This window comes from Kogia breviceps, chromosome 9 (genome assembly GCF_026419965.1).
Source record: "Kogia breviceps isolate mKogBre1 chromosome 9, mKogBre1 haplotype 1, whole genome shotgun sequence".
Classification (NCBI taxonomy): domain Eukaryota; kingdom Metazoa; phylum Chordata; class Mammalia; order Artiodactyla; family Physeteridae; genus Kogia; species Kogia breviceps.
This window is the reverse complement of record NC_081318.1, coordinates 113,298,622-113,322,471: the sequence shown is the minus strand read 5'-3', so window position 1 is coordinate 113,322,471 and position 23,850 is coordinate 113,298,622. Positions and strand designations below refer to the sequence as shown.

Below are 23,850 nucleotides of genomic sequence, written 5' to 3'. Positions count from 1 at the left end.
ACTGATCTGGGAAGTGCAGTGGGACCCCGAATTACTTTGTAACAATGTTTTTGCATGGAATAAAAACTGTTACAAACGCACCAAAATTTAACAGTTTTTATTTCTTCCAAATGTTATATTGTTTCACAAATTGGGAGAAAATACTAGATAAGTAGTGCTTCCATTTTTTTTCAGCATAAAGAAATACCCATTGGCTTGACATTCTCTTACTCTTTCTAATAACTTTCAAACTGTTCAAGTAGCAGCGCCCATACTTGGAAAGTAAAATCTTGCACCCCGGAGCTGGTGAAAGGCAGCTGCCCCCCACCTCCCCCCACCCGGCTGGATCCTCCAGCTCCACCATCGCCCGCCTGAGGCTGGTCCAAAGAGCCTCAGGGCTTGGTTGGGACTCTCCTGCTCTGTACCCCACTCAAAGTACAAGGTGTTCCCCACTAAGGAGGTGAGAGGGGGATTTAAGATCCACACTGTGAGGTCACCCAGCTCAGGTCAGGGTGGCTGCACTCCCCAAGGGAGGGATGGGGCGCGCCTGCACAGAGCACACCCCAAGCCCTGGCGCGCCCTCAGGACAGCTTCCCTGAAAGTCTCTGCTTTTCACATGTCGTGAAAGGCAGTGCTTTAGACGAAGGGGCATCTCCTGAACGCCCCTCACTTGGGGTTTCTCTCTTCTGCAACGTATAGCACCTCTTCGTTTTGCTGGCCCCGAAGCCCAGCCCTGGGGGGCGGCAGGGAGCCCACCGCTTCCTCCTTTCACAGTGAGGGTCTCCATTCACAGGAAGGAAAGCCAGACTTTGGAAAACAACTTCCGGGAAATTCTATTTTTAACTGAAGAAATAGATGTTCTGAAGGCCTTACTTAGAGATGTATGGGATGGTCTGCACCATTACAGCTGGACTGCCGACGGAGACCCCGCTGGAGGCTGGGACCGCACTGAAGTTGTGGACGAGGTGATGTGGGCATTCGCAGGGAGGCGGGGCTCGTCTGACCTTCAGTTGTCTCATCCACAGCTTATGGGAGTGGGGAACGGGGTGACAGCTGGGGTGTGGTCTGTGTCCTCTTGAAAATTCTTCCCCGGCAGTAGCTTACATTCACTGAAGCTTGCCCCTGGAAACACACTTTTTGAAAGACACAGAAAGCTGACACTGACCACCACTGCCTCCAGGCCCCCACTGCCACGGCCCTGGGACAAAGTGCTTCCTCAGTTAGAGCTCAGACTTTTATGTTCTCTCGGGACACTTGCTTTTTTAGACTCAGAACATCCTCAGGAACCCAATATTAATTCAAATGATGAATAATTTCTAACACAAACAATCATGTACTCTATGTAAACTGCCTCGATCCCCAAATACCTACAGGGAGTTCCCTGGCGGTCCAGTGGTTAGGAATCTGCGGAGGGGTTGTCAGGCCTTCAGAAGGGGCTTGAGTCCAGCCTTGCTCTGTGGCCTTGGCAAACGGCCGAACACATCGCAGCTTGGGTAACTCAGCTGCCTGGGAAACACCAAGCCCGCCGGCCTGGGAAGGTGATATTAAGAATCTGTGTGCGGTGCCGGGCTCCATCGGCAGCTCGGTCGACGTTCAGCGTTACTATCGTTTTGCAGATTAGGAAACTTGGGTCCAGATCAGCAAAGTAAATTGTCAAAACTCAAGCAGTTGACAGAGATTGTTAACAGGAAACTCTTTTTAAAATTTGTACAGGAAATGTCAAACTTGGTAAATTATGTACTTAAAAAGTTGAGAGAAGATCAAGTCCAGATGGCCGATTACGCCCTTCAGTCAGCAGGTGAGTAAAAGAAGTGACAAGGCCAGTATAAAAAGTCGATGCTTCAAAAGCATCTGTGTCCTCTGTGTTTCTTTATCTGGTGTTTGTCTGTCTGGTAACTGGAGAGGGAGGAAAAACTAACAAACCTAGACAAAAAAGAGGAGGCGAGAAACGGTTGCAGGTGAGTGCAAATCTCGGAAGGAGCACAAGCCGCGCATCTTCCTTAGCGAGCGCGATGCACGCTAAGAGCACCGCAGAGAAAGTGCGCCTGCCTCAGGGAGGCTGGGGCTGCATCGCAAACATTATAACATTTAATCCTCTGTATACGAAAACGGCTGCTCGTGACTAGTCTAAAGGCATTATTAGTGATGAAGTGATAGCGTCTCAAGACTGTATATAATGTGTTTAGTATCCTCCAAAAATATATTCTTAAGTGCTTAAGAGTGTGAATTGTTAACCTTAATATTGCCTAGAAGCCCCTGCCTGTGGCAGTGTGTGACCATGTGCTCAGTGAAGCGTGGGGGGGGAGGGGGAGGAAAGGATGCAAGAGAAAGAGGGGGGAAATACAAAGCACACAGAGGAATGCTAATTTTTATCAAGTGACAAAAGCCAAACTAATATTGTGGAAATACATTTGTGTCCTGCATGGAGTAGAGAGCATCTGGACCAGCATGATTACTAGTCGTGTGTGTGTGTGTGTGTGCGCGCGTGCACGCGTGCATGTGTGTGTGTGTGCGCGTGCACACGTGCGCGCGTGTGTGTGTGTTGAAAGACAGAGCAAGAGGACAGACGTCTGACTTTGAATGCCCTGAAGCCTGAGAGGCATGAGCTTAAATAAGGTAGGAAGGTAACTCACAGAATGCTTGTTTTGTTGGTTTGGGCATACATTTATTTATTTATTTTTGGCTGCATTGGGTCTTCGTTGCTGCGCACAGGTTTTCTCTAGTTGCGGCGAGCGGGGGCTACTCTTCGTTGCGGTGTGCGGGCTTCTCATTGCGGTGGCTTCTCTTGTTGCAGAGCACGGGCTCTAGGTGCACGGGCTTCAGTAGTTGTGGCACGTGGGCTCAGTAGTTGTGGTGCATGAGCTTAGTTGCTCCGCGGCATGTGGGATCCTCCTGGACCAGGGCTCGAACCCATGTCCCCTGCGTTGGCAGGCGGATTCTTAACCACTGTGCCACCAGGGAAGTCCGAGTCTTGGCATTCTGATACAGCCCTTTGATGCCTTCTTCCTGTTCTGTTCAATATATTTACAACTTCCATTTGGAAAAACCATAATGACAAAGGTCTGTAGATACCCTATGTAGAACAAGGAAAAGCAGAAAACGTTATGGTTTCTGAATAAATGTTAGCATGATGCACAGTCAGCTTCTAGTTAGGATGAGATGGAGAAAAGCCCAGGGCAGCCTTTCTTCCCTGCTGATGACATACAACTAAAAGAGTTGGACAAAACATAAAAAGCAGCTACCTGAGTATGATGAAAAGTAAACAAAAGGAGGCAGATTGTGGAGGGAAGTAAAAGACTGGAAATGTGGCCCGTGCAGGGGTGAGTTTACTGTCTTTCTTTTCTCTCAAAGCTTGAGCTGAGGCTTGAGCTGCAGTGACAGAGCTGCAAGGTGGTGACAGTGTGGTGGGTGACTAAAATTGTGAGAGAAACTCCACCGTTCTAGAACGAACCAGAACGAAATGGTCCTGTCGGCCAGAGAGTGTAGGAGGAAGGCTTGAGAAGGCCGGACAGGGGAGCAGACGCCCTGACCTCGTGTGTGTGGCCTGCTGCCGGCTTGCTTCGTAGTTCTCTTTCACGGAGACGGACCCACGGCAGCACAGCAGCGGCTCTGAGATTTTGACAAAGATTTAGCCACAGCTCGGGTCTTAGACTGTCCACTGAGGGGCACATGGGCAGAACATGCCTATTGTAAAGGCTCTGAAAATGGAACTGAGATTGTTACCGCCTCCCATGAAAAAGGAGGGGCATTTATGGTCTGAACATTTCTGGTTGATTGTCTGATGAAACAAACAAAAGCACCCAGAGTCTCACAATATAATATTCAGTCTGTCTAGGATACAGCTCAAAATTAGTTGGCGTACCAAGACCTAGGCAAATGTGACCGATTTGCAAGGGGAAAGAAAACCAGCAGATGCCAACCCACTCCATCAGGACACAGATGTTGGATTATCTCACAGAGACTCTGAAGCAGGTAGTGTACTAGGCTTCAAGTGGTAAAGGTAAGTACAGCTGAAATGAATGAAAAGATATGATCTCTCAGCCAGGACAGAGAAACTATAGAAAAGAACCAGATGAAAATTTGAGAAATGAAAAATATAACATCTGAAAAAATTCATTATATGGGCTTAATAATAGGACAATGACAAGAGAAAAGAATTAGTGAAACTGAAGATCCGTAGAAATTATCCAATCTGAAGAAGTGGGAAAAAATGGAAACAATTTTGAAAAAAAGGAAAAAGCTTCAGAAACCTATGGGACATACATGAAAAGGTCTAACATTCTCATCCTTGTAGTCTCAGAAGCAGATAAGAGATAAATGCAGAACAATAATTTATTTGAAGAAATAATAGCTGAAAACATCCCAAATTTTGTTAAAAACGTAAATTTATAGAGTCGAGAAACTGAGGAAATCAGAAACAAGATAAAGTCAAGGAAAACTATATCCAGACACATCATAAATTTCACAAAACCAAAGATGAGGAAGTCTTGAAAGCAGCTAGAGGAAAAAAACACACACGTTAATATGGGAGAATAATGATACATATGACCGCAGATTTCTTATCGAAAACCAAGGAGACCAGAAGAGAAGGGAACTATACTGTAAAGCACTGAAATAAAGGAAATGCCAATGCAGATCCAGTAAAAATACCCTTTTTTTTTTTTTTTTTTTTTTTTTTTTTTTTTTTTTTTTTTTTTTGCGGTATGCGGGCCTCTCACTGTTGTGGCCTCTCCCGTTGCGGAGCACAGGCTCCGGACGTGCAGGCCCAGCGGCCATGGCTCACGGGCTCAGTTGCTCCGCGGCATGTGGGATCTTCCCGGACCAGGGCACGAACCCGTGTCTCCTGCATCAGCAGGCGGATTCTCAACCACTGCGCCACCAGGGAAGCCCTAAAAATACCCTTTAAGAATGAGGGTGAGGGACTTCCCTGGTGGCGCAGTGGTTAAGACTCCATGCTCCCGATTCAGGGGGCTCAGGTTCAATCCCTGGTCAGGGAACTAGATCCCACATGCATGCTGCAACTAAGAGTTCGCATGCCAGAACTAAGGAGCCAGTGTGCCGCAACTAAGGAGCCCACCTGCCACAACCAAGACCCAGTGCAACCAAATAAAAAAAAAAAAAAAGAAAAGAGAATGAGGGTGAAATGAAGTCATTCTTTTTTTTTTTTAAATTTATTTATTTTTGGCTGTGTTGGGTCTTCGCTGCTGTGTGAGGCCTTTCTCCAGTTGCGGAGAGCGGGGGCCACTCTTCATTGCGGTGCGCGGGCCTCTCACCATCGTGGCCTCCCTTGTTGCGGAGCACAGGCTCCAGACGCACAGGCTCAGTAGTTGTGGCTCACGGGCTTAGTTGCTCCGCGGCATGTGGGATCTTCCCAGACCAGGGCTCGAACCTGTGTCCCCTGCATTGGCAGGCAGATTCCCAACCACTGTGCCACCAGGGAAGCCCTGAAGTCATTCTTATATGAAGGGAAACCAAGGGACTTCTTTGTCAACAGATCTGCTAAAGGAAGTTCTTCAGGGCTAAGGGAAATGACACCAAAAGGAAACTTGGAACTTCAGGAAAGAAGAAAGAACAACAGATAAGACAAATATCTATAACTATGAGACAGTTTTCTTAAGTTCTTTAACATAGGTATAACTGTTGAAAAGAAAAATTATAACATTAGCTGATGGGGTTTTAATACATGTGGATGGACAACTCTTAAGGAAAGGTCAATGGGTGAAGTTAAATGGACCTCTTGGTAAAATATTAACTCTAAATTGACTTTGAAAGGTTAGTTATGTGTATTAAGATTGCCAGAGCAACCACTAAAAAAATACAGAGACAAAGTATGTACAGAGGGAACACACCTCAACATAATAAAGCCATATATGACAAACCCAGAGCTAACGTCATACTCAACAGTGAAAAGCTGAGCACTTTCCTCTAAGATCAGGATCTAGACAAGGATGCCTACTCTCACCACTTTTGTTCAATGTAGTGTTGGAAGTCCCAGCCACAATCAGAGAAGAAAAAGAAGTAAAAGGCATCCAAATAGGAGAAAAAGAAGTAAAACTGTCACTATTTGCAGGTGACATGATACCATATACAGAGAACCATAAAGACTCTATCAAAAAACTATTACAACCAATAAATGAATTCAGTAAAGTTGCAGGATACAAAATTAATACATAAAAATCTGCTGCATTTCTATACGCTAATAACAAATTATCAGAAAGAGAAATAAAGAAAACAACTCCATTTACAATTGCACCAGAAAGAATAAAATGCCTAGGAATAAATTTAACTAAGGAGATGAAAGACCTATACTCTATCCTAGTCAACACTGTACTAGAATTCCTAACAGTAAAGTAAGACAAGAATCGAGAGAGAAGGGGAAGGAAGAGTGGGGTTGGGGAGGGGAAGAGAGGGAAAGAAGAAAGAAGCAAGCAAATTAGAAAGGAAGAAATAAAAATCTATGTATTCACAGAAAACATGATGAATTATGTAGAGAATCATCAAAAAATCTACTAGAACTAATAAGTGAAGTTAGTAAGTTCAACTGTATATATATAATTTTTAGATGCTAGTAATAAGAAATTGGAAAAATAAATTTTAAAAACAGTCTTATTCACAACAGCAGTGAAAAACATGCTAAAAGCAAAAAAAAAAAAAAAAAAAAAAAAACCCGCTAATGAAAGAAATAACAGAAGACCTAAATAAGTGGACAGATCTTCCAAGTTTGCATATTAGAAGCATCAATATTGGTAAGATGGCAATTCTTCCTAACCAGTCTATTGATTCAATACAATTCCAGTCAAAATCCCAGCATGATTGTTTGTAGAAATCTATAAGCTCTTTCTAAAATAGCCAAAACAGTTTTGAAAGGAAGAACAAATTTGGAGGACTCACACTGCTTTGAAAGCTTACTATAAAGTTACAATAATGAGAGAATGTGATGTCAATGAAATTAATGAAACATAATAAAAAGTCCAGAAATAGTCCCACACTAATTAACTTCTTTTTTTTTTTTTAAAGAAGATGTTGGGGGGGGGTAGGAGTTTATTAATTAATTTATTTATTTTTGCTGTGTTGGGTCTTCGTTTCTGTGCGAGGGCTTTCTCTAGTTGTGGTGAGCGGGGGCCACTCTTCATCGCGGTGCACGAGCCTCTCACTGTCGCGGCCTCTCTTGTTGCAGAGCACAGGCTCCAGACGCGCAGGCTCAGTAGTTGTGGCTCACGGGGCCTAGCTGCTCCGCGGCATGTGGGATCCTCCCAGATGAGGGCTCGAACCCGTGTCCCCTGCATTAGCAGGCATATTCTCAACCACTGCGCCACCAGGGAAGCCCACAAATTAACTTTTGACAGAGGAGAAAAAGCAAGTTGATGGTGCTGGAAGAGTTGGACATTCATATGCAAAAATAAACCTTGACTCACAGCTCACACCTTACAAAAGTTAACTCAAAATGCGTTAAATGTTAAAAGTATGGTCTAAATATGAAGCTTAAAGCTATAAAACTTCTAGAAGAAAAAATAAGAGAAAATTTTTTTGACTTTGAGTTGGGAAAAGATTTCTTAGACACAATACCCAAAATGTGATCTGTAAAAAGAAAAGAATGGATAATTTGGACTTCATCTAAATTTAAAACTTCTGCTTGGAAAAAGCCATTGAAGAGAATGAAAAGACAAGTCACAGGCTGGGAGACAGGATTGCAAACCAAATACTTGACAAAGGACTTATATCCACAATTTATAAACATTCTCAAATTTCAATGGTAAGAAAACAGCCAATCCAATAAAAAGTGGGCAAACGATTTGAAAGCCACCTCATCAAAGAAGATACATGGATGTCAAAAAAGCACGTGGAAAAAATGCTTCTCATTAGTATCCATTAGTGAAATGTAGATATACCCATTAGAACAGCAAACGAACAAACAAAACCTGACTCGTGAAATGGTGGCAGCAATGGAGAGCAAGCAGAGCTCTCACATGTGGCTGGTGAGAATGTAGCGGTGGTGTAGCCATTTTGGAAAACCATTTGCCAATTTCGTTCTTTTTTTAAAAATTGAAATATAGTTGATTTACGATGTTGCATTACTTTCAACTGTACATACAGCACAGTCATTCGATATTTTTATAGCTTATACTCCATTTAAAGTCATTACATATAAAATATTGGTTATATTCCCAGTGCTGTGCATTATATCCTTGTATCTTATTTATTTTATAGCTAGTAGTTTGCACTTCTTAGTCCCCTTCCCCTATCTTGACCCTCCCCCCTGCCCTCTCCCCTTTGGTAACCACTAGTTTGCTCTCTTGTATCAATGAGTCTGTTTCTGTTTTGTTATATTCACTCACTCGTTTTATTATTTAGATTCCACATATAAGTGAAAACATACAATAATTGTCTTTCTCTGTCTGACTTACTTCACTAGGGTATGACATTTGACAATTTCTTATGAAGTTAAACATAACACGTATGACCCAGCAATTCCACCTCTACATATCAATACTTACCTAAGAGAAGTTTAAACTTATGTTCACAATAAAACCTGTCTGAGAGTGTCTACAGCAACTTTACTCATTGTCACCAAAAATGGAAACAGGTGAAGGAATAGCTAGTTGTGATGTATCCATACGGTGGAATGTTACTCAGCAATAAGAAGGAACACATTCCTTATACCTGCCAGGAAGCTCAAATGTATCAATTGTGCTAAGTGAAAGGAGCCATATTCAAAAGGTTACTACTGTGATTGACTACAAAGAGACAGCAAGAGAGAAGGGCCCAGAATAGGCAAATGTAGATAGCAAGTAGGTCAGTGATTGCCTAGGGATGGGGTGGGGTTTCGGGGGAGTGGGGAGTGACCACTGGGTGCAATAGGGTTTCTTTGGGGGCTGATGGAAAGTGTTCTAATGTTGACTGCGGTCATGGTTGTGCAACTCTGTGAATATGCTAAAAACCAGTGACTTGTACACTTTAAATGAGTAAATTGGGTAGTATGTATATCTCAATAAAGCTGAATAGAAACTTAAAAAATGAGAATGAGAAAAGTGAATTTGAATTACTTAAAAACCCTACCTGCCACAATTAGCATTTTCTGAACTAGAGTCTGGCTGGGGTGGGGACAGTCCTCACGTCAGTATGTGGAAGTTTAATTCCCGTCCAACCAGTCAGTGCAGCAGGAAAACTCATTGACCGAGCAGACCGTATCAGCACTCAAAAACAAGGTACTCACAGGGTTGCCAGGTAAAATAAAGGATGCTCAGTGAAATTTGAGTTTCAGGCAAACAGCAAACCATTTTTTAGTATATGTCCCAGATATTGTATGGGACGTAACTGTACTAAAAAATTATTCACCGTTTATGCAAAGTTAAAACTTAACTGGGGGGCTTCCCTGGTGGCGCAGTGGTTGAGAATCCACCTGCCGATGCAGGAGACACGGGTTCATGCCCTGGTCCGGGAAGATCCCACATGCCGCGGAGCAACTGAGCCCGTGAGCCATGGCCGCTGAGCCTGTGCGTCCGGAGCCTGTGCTCCGCAACGGGAGAGGCCACAACAGTGAGAGGCCCGCATACCGCAAAAAAACAAACAAACAAACAAACAAACAAACAAAAAACTTAACTGGGAATCTTGTGTTTCTACTTGCTAAGTCCTGCAACCCTGGGTACATTCACTATTTCAAATCCTACCATCTTAGAAAAGGCACTGGCGATCTGATATTCATCACGTCTGTGTCTTTCTAATGTTGTACTGTGATATCCAGATGGAATTTAAGGAAGTGATTTGCATTTTCTTTATTTCTTATGTATCAGATACATTTTGCTTCTAAAATGGAGTAACCTGAAGGGATAATATTTGATGAGTATATTTTATATTTCTTTGATTAAAATGAAAGCTCAATAAATGTGCAGAATGGCTGTTATGAATACAACTTGTTAGTACATTTATGCCATTGCTGGTCATTCTGCTTTTGTTTTTGGGTGAATTGGGCTTATTTATCACATGAGTTGTTGAAATATGGGGATCCATGTGTCTCCTTAGCTAATAAACACAGTACACATCATATTTCCATGTCTAAATCAATTGCTCCAGATTTCCATTTTTTATTGTAATATCAGTTCCAGAAATTTTGTGAAACCCCACAGAGCAAGAATGGTTTTCTCAGAGTGACAAAATTTCAGTGGTAGTGAAAGCTGAAAGTCATACTTTTCTTATCAGTTTCCTGGTATGAATTTTACCTTATTTGTAAGTTGCCCAGTAATAGTTCCCCAACAACATTAAAATCTAAATGGTGTTTTGAATTGTGTGATTTTTTAATTTAAAAAATTATTTTATAATTTCAGGAGCCTCTGTTCTTGAAGCTGGGACCTCAGAAAGTTACAAAAATAATAAAGCAAAACTCTACTGGCATGGGATTGGGTTCTTAAATTATGAAATGCCTCCAGATATCATTCTCCAGGTAAAAGCTAGATTTAAAATAACCTGTTTATATTTTAGGATTCTGTTCCTATTACTTATCATGAAAAATATTAATGTCTGAAATGGAAACAATTCTGAACTTGTCAGGGAAACGGAAACTGTCCTCTTTCATTTTTACAGTCATCAAACTACGTGAAATATTTCCTACTTATGGGCAATGAACTATGATTCATTCATTAATTAATAATTATTTATTATTCAAAAATCAGTGGACTAGAGTATGTACTTCTCAACTAAAACATACACATTCCATATCTTTTCTTTAAGTTGATCCTGTGGTCTTCCTTTTCCACTGAAAACTTCAGTCACTCAACAAACACTTGTTGAAGATGCATGACCCCTAAGTGCAAGTACTATGCTATGTGCTGTTCAGGCCACGACATTTTTATAAAGTCCATTTATAATAGGAGAAATAGCCAAGTAAGACTTTCACTATCATTTCAGTTCAATTCAAAAGGCACTAGACACCAACTGACAGTACAGCTCTTCTTAACTAGAACTACACACCTGAATTTATTTCCAGTTTAGAAATACCTTCAGGGGCAAATGTATAGATCTCACTCCAGAGTACAGTCTAGATCTAGAAAATGGTAGACACCATCTTTCTTCCTTACCACCAGTACAGCCAGCTTCGCCATCACCACCATTATCCTCACCGCTACTACCATCACCACCACCATCACCATCATCAGCTGCCATCACTGTCACCACAGCGACTGCCACCACCCTCTTCATCACCACCACCAGCACCGTCTTCACCAGTGCCTTCACCACTCATAGCAACCAGCTCCCTGTAGTGACTTACAGTCTAGTTAGAGCAATAAAAGAAAACATACTCGCACAATAAAAGGCTCTGATTGACATCAGCACAACCCAAACTATGGGTATCCTGGAAGCTTTCCCGTTTGATACATCCCACACAGCGCCTTCATATTATAGGCGTAAGCAAGTTCTTTGGTCAAGAGTGATTAGCTGGCCAACATTGTAGGAGTGGATTTATATAAGCAGATAAAAGATTAATGCAGTGCTTTCTTTGCAGCCGGATGTCCACCCTGGGAAGTGCTGGGCCTTTCCAGGTTCCCAGGGCCACGCCCTAATCAAGCTTGCCAGGAAGATCATACCAACTGCTGTTACCGTGGAGCACATCTCAGAGAAGGTGTCGCCCTCAGGAAACGTCTCCAGCGCACCCAAGGAATTTTCTGTCTATGTGAGAAGCTGTCTAAATCTTCATTCAGAAGGGGCTCTAGTAGGTGATTGGCTAGGAATTGGGAGCTCGGATCTCATCTGAACTCTGCAGCTAACCGTTTGTATCACTGTGAGAAAATCACTTACTTCGTGGATCTCTGTTCTGTGATCTACAAAGTAAGAGGGTTGGACCAGATGATTACTATTACTTAATTCTATTCTTTACTTTTATCAAAGTTATACGTGTACAATTTAAAAAGAAACATTTCCATGTTTATAATGAAACATGATTTTCCCTTGCCCCGCTTCTCCCATCCCAGTTTGTACTCTCTGGAAGCTTCCACCTACAACAGTTTTAGCTGCTTAGGTCATTATTGCCTTCATATTTGAGTTTACTGTCATTCCTTGATTTTTCAGGTTTGATTATTATCTACTGACTTCCTCTAATGGAAACTGGAGATTAGTTCTCTTCCATTCCTCTCCCATTCTCCCAAAATGTTTATGTCTTAACTTAAAAAAAACCAAACAGGTTTATTGAGATATAATTCACACTCTGGCGATTCAGTCATGCGAAGTGTACACTTAGTGGATTTTGGTATATTCACAGAGTTGTGTAACCATCAACATGGTCAAGTTTAGAATAATTTTACTATTCTCCAAAGAAAGCCTGCACCCCTTAGCTGTCACTTCCCATCCCCCACCTCGCTCCCCCAGCCACTGACAACCACTAGTCGACTTTGTAGCTGTAGGTTTCCCTATTTTGGATATTTTGGATAAAATGGAATCATATAATACGTGGTCTTTTAGGTTTTTTTTTTTTAATTAATTAATTTATTTATTTTTGGCTGCGTTGGGTCTCTGTTGCTGCGCTCAGGCTTTCTCTAGTTGCAGCGAGTGGGGGCTACTCTTTGTTGCGGTGCGCGGGATCTAGGCACGGAGGCCTCAGTAGTTGTGGCTTGCGGGCTCTAGAGCGCAGGCTCAGTAGTTGTGGCACACGGGCCCAGTTGCTCCGTGGCATGTGGGATCTTCCTGGACCAGGGCTCGAACCCATGTCCCCTGCAATGGCAGGCGGATTCCTAACCACTGCGCCACCAGGGAAGTCCTGGTCTTTTGTGAATGGCTTCTTTCACTCAGCATAATGTTTCCAAGGTTCATGTATGCTATAATGTGTCAGTACTTCATACTTTTAATTGCTGGATAATATTTTCTTATATGGATAGACCCCTTTTTATTGATCCATTCATCAGTTGCTGGACATTTGAATGGTTCCCACCCATGTAACTATTATGAATAAAGCTGCTGAGAGGAGCTGCGTACAAGGTTTTCCGTGGAACTCAGTCTTCATTTCTCTTGGGTTTGTGCCGCAGAGCAGAATTGCTAGGTCACATGATGAATCTGTGTTTCATGTGTGAGACGCTGCCAGATGGCTTATCTCAGTTTCAATCCACAGCCAATGTTCTCATTGTGACTCTGTGAACAGTATTGTTTTAGTTGAATCATACAATGCACTGGAATACTATTTTCTTTACATGAAAAATGTGATGTTCTTGAGGATAATTGCCTCATTTTAATTTAATTTGCTTAGTTATCTATATTTCTATCATGAAAACATTCCCAACCTCTTCTTCAGATGTGTAAATATCCTCCCATTCTGCCCATTCATGTCATATACTTTATAAATAATTTCTTTTTTATTTTTTTAAAGATATGCTCTGGGGCTTCCCTGGTGGCGCAGTGGTTGAGAGTCCGCCTGCCGATGCAGGGGACACGGGTTTGTGCCCCGGTCCAGGAAGATCCCACATGCCGCAGAGCGGCTTGGCCCGTGAGCCATGGCCCCTGAGCCCGCACATCCAGAGCCTGTGCTCCGCAACGGGAGAGGCCACAACAGTGAGAGGCCCGCGTACCACAAAAAAAAAAAAAAAAAAGGAAAAAAAAAAATAGATATGCTCTGGAGCACTGCTCATCTGCTCCAACCTGTTTGCTGGCCAGGCCTGATGCACAACTGTTGTCAAGGGGTTTCATGTCCACATCCTGAGGATTTGACTTATCTAATCTATTTTTTTAACATCTTTAATGGAGTATAATTGCTTTTCAATGGTGTGTTACTTTCTGCTTTATAACAAAGTGAATCAGTTATACATATACATATGTCCCCATATCTCTTCCCTCTTGCATCTCCCTCCCTCCCACCCTCCCTATCCCACCCCTCTAGGTGGTCACAAAGCACCGAGCTGATCTCCCTGTGCTATGCGACTGCTTCCCACTAGCTATCTATTTCACATCTGGTAGTATATATATGTCCATGCCACTCTCTCACTTTGTCCCAGCTTACCCTTTCCCCTCCCCATATCCTCAAGTCCATTCTCTAGTAGGTCTGTGTCTCTATTCCCATCTTGCCCCTAGGTTCTTCATGACTTTTTTTTTTTAGATTCCATATATATGTGTTAGCATATGGTATTTGTCTTTCTCTTTCTGACTTACTTCACTCTGTATGACAGACTCTAGGTCCATCCACCTCACTACAAATAACTCAATTTCGTTTCCTTTTACGGCTGAGTAATATTCCATTGTATATATGTGCCACATCTTCTTTCTCCATTCATCTGTTGATGGACACTTAGGTTGCTTCCATGTCCTGGCTATTGTAAATAGAGCTGCAGTGAACATTGGGGTACATGACTCTTTTTGAATTCTGGTTTTCTCAGGGTATATGCCCAGTAGTGGGATTGCTGGGTCGTATGGTAGTTCTATTTGTAGTTTTTGAAGGAACCTCCATACTGTTCTCCATAGTGGCTGTATCCATTTACATTCCCACCAGCAGTGCAAGAGGGTTCCCTTTTCTCCACACCCTCTCCAGCATTTATTGTTTGTAGATTTTTTGATGATGGACATTCTGACTGGTGTGAGGTGATTGTAGTTTTGTCTAATCTATTATTTTAAAAATCGTTTCTATCTTATTTTTCTTCTTTGTTTTCTGTTCCACCGTCTGGAATATTTTATCAATTTATATTTTAAACCCTAGGCTAAATTTTTCATTTGCACTGTAATGATTATTCTAAGACTTTTTTTCTATAAATACTCCTTTTCCTAGAGTCTATATGTTTTCCTATATTACTGGATGCAGTGAGAGTTTTGTTCCATGTTTTTAGCTCCCACACATCTTTACTCCCAAGTACCCCCTTTCCTATGTGTTAAACGGGGCTCCATGTTTCTTGTTAGTTGCTTTCCACATGTGTCTGGTGACGCTTGTCACATTGAAGAGCTGAACAGTCAGAAGCTGGCTTTTTCTGCACACATGAGAGGCAAGTCAACCATGAGCTTCACGGCTAGATGGTCTGGCTGGAGACTGCAGAGTGTGGTATCCAGAAGTTTGACCCCAGGAATCCTGCAACCTTGTGCGCAGGGGGTTTCAGCTTGGCCAATGTGCTGGGTGTGGAGGTGCACAGCCCACCATGTGTGCAGAGGTTATACCTTCACCTCTTCTGTCTGCCGGGTGCTCCTGAGGTCACCTGTCCTAGAGCTGGGGGGAAAATGAGAATCCTTTTCTTGACAAGGGCAGGATGATGACCAGGGTCTAACTGCTTCTTAAAAAGACAGCCCACTCTCAGCTGTGGGGACCCCTCAGACTCATGCTGGGCCCCACGGCACGGCCCCAGCTCTGGCCCTTTCTGGGCCCTTGCGGTAAACATCAGCACCAGCATGCTGCTGATTCCCCCTCCAGCCAGGGTAGCGTGAGTTTTCTCCAGGCCACTATTCCAGTCACCATTTGGCCATCTCCAGATGTTTTTCTCTCACTGTCTGCTCCCATGTTTTCCTCAGAGGTTTATGCCTTACTTCAATCCCTTCATGTTCCTATCCAGAGGAGGGCTCAGAGTTAAACAAGGGGGCTCAGCCTGCCTCGTGTGTCATTCAAACGCCCTTAAATGCCATGGCCCTGGAGTTATAAAACACAGAGACTACTGTTCTTTGATGCAAGCCTGATGCCATCCACAGTCAGTGTCTGCAGACACCTATAGTTGAGCTATGTTGGATTTGAGCAGATCAAACCCTATCACACAAGAGTGTGCACACTTGCTCATTACAGAGGGATTTTATGGATGAATCCTTCAGGCAAGAATCCTTTAGTAAGAAAAATTACTTCTCATTGTTTTTCTCTAATATTAGTGAATTTATGAACCAAGTGAAATTAAAATAGAATGATAAAGAAGGTGGAAATAAAACTAGCATGCCTCTCAACAGGCTAAAGGAACTATATGAGACTTTATATATATATATCTCAAATGTGAAATATGTATATTGATATGTCAATATATACATGAATGTATATATTATATATACTTGACTATATTATATATAATTGGAATAATATAATATATATTATAAATAATTGAATATATAATATATATTATATAAAATTGTGAGTGCATTATTTAGTCATGATGTATCCAATTCTTTTAATAAATTAATTTACAAATAGTTTAAATGTTGATATTATGATTTTCATTATATTGAATAAAATGACTGAACTCATGAAATCTTTATTTTGTTGTGTTACTATGATTCAAGGAACCTAACAATAAACATTAGATTTACAGGGTAAATTAATTTCCACCAGTGTGCTCTCCTCTCAAAAATCTTCAATTCTAAAGGGTAGAGAGAAGCAAGAAGAACTACAGTCCTACAGCCTGTGGAACAAAAACCACATTCACAGAAAAACAGACAAGATGAAAAGGCAGAGGGCTATGTACCAGATGAAGGAACAAGATAAAACCCCAGAAAAACAACTTAATGAAGTGGAGATAGGCAGCCTTCCAGAAAAAGAATTCAGAATAATTGTAGTGAAGGTGATCCAGGACCTCGGAAAAAGAATGGAGGCAAAGGTCAAGAAGATGCAAGAAATGTTTAACAAAGACCTAGAAGAATTAAAGAACAAACAAACAGAGATGAACAATACAATAACTGAAATGAAAAATACACTAGAAGGGGGCTTCCCTGGTGTCACAGTGGTGGAGAGTCCGCCTGCCAATGCAGGGGACATGGGTTCGTGCCCCGGTCCGGGAAGATCCCACATGCCACGGAGCAGCTGGGCCCGTGAGCCTTGGCCGCTGAGCCTGCACGTCCGGAGCCTGTGCTCCGCAACAGGAGAGGCCACAACAGTGAGAGGCCACGTACTGAAAACAACGACAACAACAACAACAACACTAGAAGGAGTCAATAGCAGAATAACTGAGGCAGAAGAATGGAAAAGTGACCTGGAAGACAGAATGGTGGGATTCACTGCTGTGGAACAGAATAAAGAAAAAAGAATGACAAGAAATGAAGACAGCCTAAGAGACCTCTGGGACAACATTAAGCAAAACAACATTCACATTATAGGGGTCCCAGAAGGAGAAGAGAGAGAGAAAGGACCAGAGAAAATATCTGAAGAGATTATAGCTGAAAACTTCCCTAACATGGAAAAGGAAATAGCCACCCAAGTCCAGGAAACGCAGCGAGTCCCATACAGGATAAACCCAATGAGAAACATGCCGAGACACATAGTAATCAAACTGGCAGAAAATAAAGACAAAGAAAAATTATTGAAAGCAGCAAGGGAAAAATGACAAATAACACACAAGGGAACTCCCATAAGGTTAACAGCTGATTTCTCAGCAGAAACTCTACAAGTCAGAAGGGAGTAGCATGATATATTTAAAGTGATGAAAGGGAAGAACCTACAACCAAGATTACTCTACTCGTCAAGGAACTCATTCAGATTTGATGGAGAAATCAAAAGCTTTACAGACAAGCAAAAACTAAGAGAATTCAGCACCACCAAACCAGCTCTACAACAAATGCTAAAGGAACTTCTCTAAGTGGGAAACACAAGAGAAGAAAAGGACCTACAAAAACAAACCCAAAACAATTAAGAACATGGTCATAGGAACATACATATCAATAATTACCTTCAACGTGAATGGATTAAATGCTCCAACCAAAAGACACAGGTTTGCTGAATGGATACAAAAACAAGATCCATATATATGTTGTCTACAAGAGACCCACTTCAGACCTAGGGACACATACAGACTGAAAGTGAGGGAATGGAAAAATATATTTCATGCAAATGGAAATCAAAAGAAAGCTGGAGTAGCAATACTCATGTCAGATAAAATAGACTTTAAAATAAAGAATGTTACAAGAGACAAGGAAGGACACTACATAATGATCAAGGGATCAATCCAAGAAGAAGATATAACAATTATAAATATATATGCACCCAACATAAGACCACCTCAATACATAAGGCAACTGCTAACAGCTCTAAAAGAGGAAATCGACAGTAACACAATAATAGTGGGGGACTTTAACACCTCACTTACACCAATGGACAGAACATCCAAACAGAAGATTAATAAGGAAACAGAAGCTTCAAATGACACAATAGACCAGATAGATTTAATTTATATTTATAGGACATTCCATCCCCAAACAGCAGATTACACTTTCTTCTCATGTGCACATGGAACATTCTCCAGGATAGATCACATTTTGGGTCACAAATCAAGCCTCAGTAAATGTAAGAGAATTGAAGTCATATCAAGCATCTTTTCTGACCACAATGCTATGAGATTAGAAATGAATTACAGGGAAAAAAAGTAAAAAACACAAACACATGGAGGCTAAACAATACATTAGTAAATAACCAAGAGATCACTGAAGATATCAAAGAGGAAATCAAAAAATACCTAGAGACAATGAAAACGTGACGATCCAAAACCTATGGGATGCAGCAAAAGCAGTTCTAAGAGGGAAGTTTATAGCTATACAAGCCAACCTCAAGAAACAAGAAAAATCTCAAATAAACAATCTAACGTTACACCTAAAGGTACTAGAGAAAGAAGAACAAACAAAACCCAAAGTTAGCAGAAGGAAAGAAATCATAAAGATCAGAGGAGAAATAAATGAAATAGAAACAAAGAAAACAATAGCAAAGATCAATAAAACTAAAAGCTGGTTCTTTAAGAAGATAAACAAAATTGATAAACCATTAGCCAGACTCATCAAGAAAAAGAGGGAGAGGACTCCAATAAAATTAGAAATGAAAAAGGAGAAGTTACAACAGACACCACAGAAATACAAAGCATTCTAAGAGACTACTACAAGCAACTCTATGCCAATAAAATGGACAACCTGGAAGAAATGGACAAATTCTTTAAAAGGTATACCCTTCCAAGACTGAACCAGGAAGAAACAGAAAATACGAACAGACCTAAAACAAGTAATGAAATCGAAACTGTGATTAAAAATATTCCAACAAACATAAGTCCAGGACCAGATGGCTTCACACGTGAATTCTGTCAAACATTTAGAGAAGAGCTAACACGCATCCTTTTCAAACTCTTCCAAAAAATTGCAGAGGGAGGCAATACTCCCAAACTCATTCTATGAGGCCACCATCACCCTGATACCAAACCCAAAGATAGAACAAAAAAAGAAAATTACAGACCAATATCACTGATGAATATAGATGCACAAATCCTCAACAAAATATGAGCAAACAGAATCCAACAACACATTAAAAAGATCATACACCATGATCAAGTGGAATTTACCCCAGAGATGCAAGGATTCTTCAATATATGCAAATCAATGTGATACACCATATTAACAAACTGAAGAATAAAAACCATATGATCATCTCAATAGATGCAGAAAAAGCTTTTGACAAAATTCAACACCCATTTATGAAAAAAACTCTCCAGAAAGTGGGCATAGAGGGAACCTACTTCAACATAATTAAGGCCATATACGACAAACCCACAGCAAACATCTTCCTCAATGGTGAAAAACTGAAAGCATTTCCTCTAAGATCAGGAACAAGACAAGGATGTCCCCTCTCACCAATATTATTCAACATAGTTTTGGTAGTCCTAGCCACAGCAATCAGAGAAGAAAAAGAAATACAAGGAATCCAAATTGGAAAAGAAGAAGTAAAACGGTCACTGTTTGCAGATGACATGATAATATACATAGAGAATCCTAAAGATGCCACCAGAAAACTACTAGAGCTAATCAATGAATGTGATATCGTTGCAGGATACAAAATTAATGCACAGAAATCTCTTGCATTCCTATACACAAATGATGAAAAATCTGAAAGAGAAATTAAGGAAACTCTCCAATTTACCATTGCCACAAAAAGAATAAAATACCTAGGAATAAACCTACCTAAGGAGACAAAAGACCTGTATGCAGAAAACTATAAGACACTGATGAAAGAAATTAAAGATGATACCACGAGATGGAGAAATATACCATGTTCTTGGATTGGAAGAATCAATATTGTGAAAATGACTGTATTACAGAAAGCAGTCTACAGATTCAATGCAATCCCTATCAAATTACCAATGGCATTTTTTTACAGAACTGGAACAAAATGTCTTAAAATTTGTACGGAGACACAAAAGATCCCAAATAGCCAAAGCAGTCTTGAGGGAAAAAAAAGGAGCTGGAGGAATCAGACTCTCTGACTTCAGACTTTACTACAAAGCTACAGTAATGAAGACAATATGGTGCTGGCACAAAAACAGAAATATAGATTAATGGAACAAAATAGAAAGCCCAGAGATAAACCCATGCGCCTATGGTCAACTAATCTATGACAAAGGAGGCAAGGATATACAATGGAGAAAAGACATTCTTTCCAATAAGTGCTGCTGGGAAAACTGGACAGCTACATGTAAAAGATTGAAATTACAACACTCCTGAACACCATACACTAAAATAAACCCATAAAGGATTAGAGACCTAAATGTAAGACCAGACACTATAAAATTCTTAGAGGAAAACATAGGAAGAACACTCTTTGAGGTAAATCACAGCAAGATAGTTTTTGATTCACCTCCTAGAGTAATGGAAATAAAAACAGAAATAAACAAATGGCACCTAATGAAACGTCAAAGCTTTTGCACAGCAAAGGAAACCATAAACAAGACGTAAAGACAACCCTCAGAATGGGAGAAAATATTTGCAAAGGAATCAATGGTCAAAGGATTAATCTCCAAAATATATAAATAGCTCATGCACCTCAATATGAAAAAAACAAACAACCCAGTCCAAAAATGGGCAGAAGACCTAAATAGACATTTCTCCAAAGAAATCATACAGATGGCCAAGAAGCACATAGAAAGCTGCTCAACATCACTAATTATTAGAGAAATGCAAATCAAAACTACAATGAGGTATCACCTCACACCAGTTAGAATGGGCCACATCAGAAAATCTAGAAGCATCAGATGCTGGAGAGGGTGTGAAGAAAAGGGAACCCTCTTGCACTGTTGGTGTAAATTGATACAGCCACTATGGAGAACAGTGTGGAGGTTCCTTAAAGAACTAAAAATAGAATTACCATATGACCCAACAATCCCACTACTGTGAATATACCCTGAGAAAACCATAATTCAAAAAGACACATGCACCCCACTGTTCATTACAGCACTATTTACAATAGCCAGGTCACGGAAGCAACCTAAATGCCCATCGACAGACAAATGGATAAAGAAGATGTGGTACATATATACAATGGAATATTAATCAGCCATAAAAAGGAATGAAATTGGGTCATTTGTAGAGATGTGGATGGATCTGGGGACTGTCATACAGAGTGAAGTAAGTCAGAAAGAGAAAAACAAATATCGTATATTAACGCATATATGTGGAACCTAGAAATGGTACAGATGAACCAGTTTGCCAAGCAGAAATTGAGACACGGAAGTAGAGGAAAAACATATGGACACGAAGGGGGGAAGCGTCGGGTGGTGGTGGTGGTGGTGGTGTGATGAATTGGGCGATTGGGATTGACATGTATACACTGATGTGTATAAAATGGATGACTAGTAAGAAAAAAAAATATTTGATAGTGGAAAAGAATAAATAAATAAAGGTTAGAGAAGGAAGGTTAAAAGCACAAAGGAAATTGCATACACAGATCAACAAAAGCTTACTTTTTGGATGGAGCTATTTGTGCGATCAACATCTGGCAAACTGGTTACGTTTCTCGCATATTGAGTCAATATGGGGACTCATTTGGTGTTTATTTGATTCAAAGTATAGCAAATACAATTATGAGGCCAAAGTCAATGCTGGAATTTGCTCTGTCATCTCTCTCTCTCACCTCTCTGTTTATCTCTCTATCTGAATCTATTCAGTCCTTTGATTAGCCTGTTTCTTGCCTAAGGGCTCCCCCACCCGAGTTAAACACCTTTTGGGTTTATAGGGCAGTACTGGTAGCTAGCATAGCGCTGTGCCCTGGGGGACACCCAAAGATGTCTGGAGCACTGTTGCTACTTGAACAGACACTTGCCTCCATTTACTGTAACTGAACACCCATTCATGACAACCTCTGTGTCTCTTGCTTTCTTTACAGGGCGTCACGAAACAATGTGAAGGAGAAGAAATTTTCCTAGGTCAGTTTATATATAACAAAACAGGAACCACCGTTCAAACATTTGTGCTCCAGGTAATGAGACCCTTGGGAAAAGACAGCGTATTAGTGACTCCATCCCAGGGAGGGATCTGTTGGCATCGCTTGATGCAAAGTGGTGTGTGTGAGAGAATAATTATGACAAAAGTATGCGATAAGCAAGGCTTGTCTGAATTTCAGTTCTTAGCTCCCATCACGTACATAAGTTTTAATGCAAAAGATAGGCAAATATAAAAGTGGTTTCTAAGGCAAATTCTTCATCATTTGCTGTCACTTTAATATCAGTCCTTATCTGACTTATTAGATTCCCTTGATGAGATTAGGTGTGATGGTCACTATCATCTTCCTTCCGTAAAAGGGATGGGGATGACGATGGTACAAAATGAGATGGTTGGGGGCAGAGAGGAACTCGGAGAGAATAAATATTTACTACCAGATAATATAAGTAACACTTCTCACCCTAGCTCAACGGGGAAAGAATACCAACTGGTAACTTAGAAACCCTTGAAAGTCATTAAGGCATATGAAATATATTTCATCATTTCTCATTAGTCACAGGAAGTAATGAAGAGAGGTAGAAGGCATCTCAAACCATGTAAAAACAAGTGTGTAGAAGTGTAGTAACACTTCTTGGCCAATGGTGAGAAACTCTAAGCTGAAAGCAGTATATGTGTCAGCAGTGAATGTACTTGTAGAGTTTCACATTCAGTTGTTTACCCACATCCCTCCCTGGGGCAGCCAACAAGGAGCACCACGGAGGCAGGACAAGGCAGTGAGTGGCCTTGGCGTAGAGACCACCATTTTATCTCCCTCCCCTGTATTTGCCTTTTAATGAGCTCTTTACTTACAGTAGCTCATTACATCATCCATTAGACTGGTACTGGAAAGTACTTGACTTAAGAAGGAAAGACAGTGTTTTCATTTTTTATTACATCAGCATGACTCAGGGTTCTTTGAGAAGGTTTATTTTATAAGACAGTAATTTCAATCTTTTCTGTATTTTCAGCATGAAGTTTCTGAAGTCTTATTATGTGTGAAACTTAAAATCCTTAGCAATTGGGGACACCCGAAGTATACTTGTTTATATAGATTCAGGGTTCATGGCACCCCAAGAGATGACACCTAGAAGAACTGGTGCAGAAGGCCAAGACCACATGTCCAAAATATTCAAGTGATTCCCTTAGATTACACCACACCTACAGGAATCAAAAATCAGAAGACAGAAAGAAACCTCCAAGTGGTTCCTACCTGCCGGTGAAAAGTGAATGAATTTTACTAATAAAAAATATGAAAGTAAATTCAATCTCTCTGCATTACTGTGCTTTTAAAAAAATTTGTAGCTGCAGGGCACGTGGGATCTTAGTTCCCCAACCAGGGATCAAACCCACACCCCCTGCAGAGGACGCGCAGAGTCTTAACCACTGGACTGCCAGGGAAGTCCCATGTTAGTGCAGCTTCTGAGGATGAATCATGTTGTTGAAGCACTGAAAAATTACTTTGCATTTAGAAGAAGATGGTGTTTTTCAACAGTCTTTCACGTAATAGCATCTTTGCCTTCATTTATTATTCATCCATACCAGGAATGGATGTTTGCTGTTACCACTGTTATTTAACACTGATCTGGATGCACTGTCAGCACAGTTAGAGAAGCTGATAAAATTAGAGGTAAAAGTTATTGAGGAAGTCCGACCATGACTAATTTGCAGATGACTTGATGAATTCCTTGAAATGCAATAAATTCAATTAAAAAATACATTACAAAC

The 23,850-nt window shown here is 40.9% G+C and overlaps 1 protein-coding gene across 2 annotated transcripts in view; it reads left to right on the top strand.

Annotated features, from left to right (window-relative positions):
- SUN3 (Sad1 and UNC84 domain containing 3) overlaps window positions 1-23,385 on the top strand; it is an 86,628-nt gene extending 63,243 nt beyond the window's left edge. For both annotated transcript variants that reach the window (XM_067042983.1, XM_067042984.1), the window contains 6 exons: window positions 773-944; window positions 1,693-1,777; window positions 10,302-10,417; window positions 11,477-11,644; window positions 22,031-22,123; window positions 23,094-23,385. In XM_067042983.1, the coding sequence (XP_066899084.1) occupies window positions 773-944; window positions 1,693-1,777; window positions 10,302-10,417; window positions 11,477-11,644; window positions 22,031-22,123; window positions 23,094-23,213 (754 nt within the window). In that variant the 3' untranslated portion in view covers window positions 23,214-23,385. The remainder of the gene's footprint in view (window positions 1-772; window positions 945-1,692; window positions 1,778-10,301; window positions 10,418-11,476; window positions 11,645-22,030; window positions 22,124-23,093) is intronic.
- Window positions 23,386-23,850: the final 465 nt, after the last annotated feature.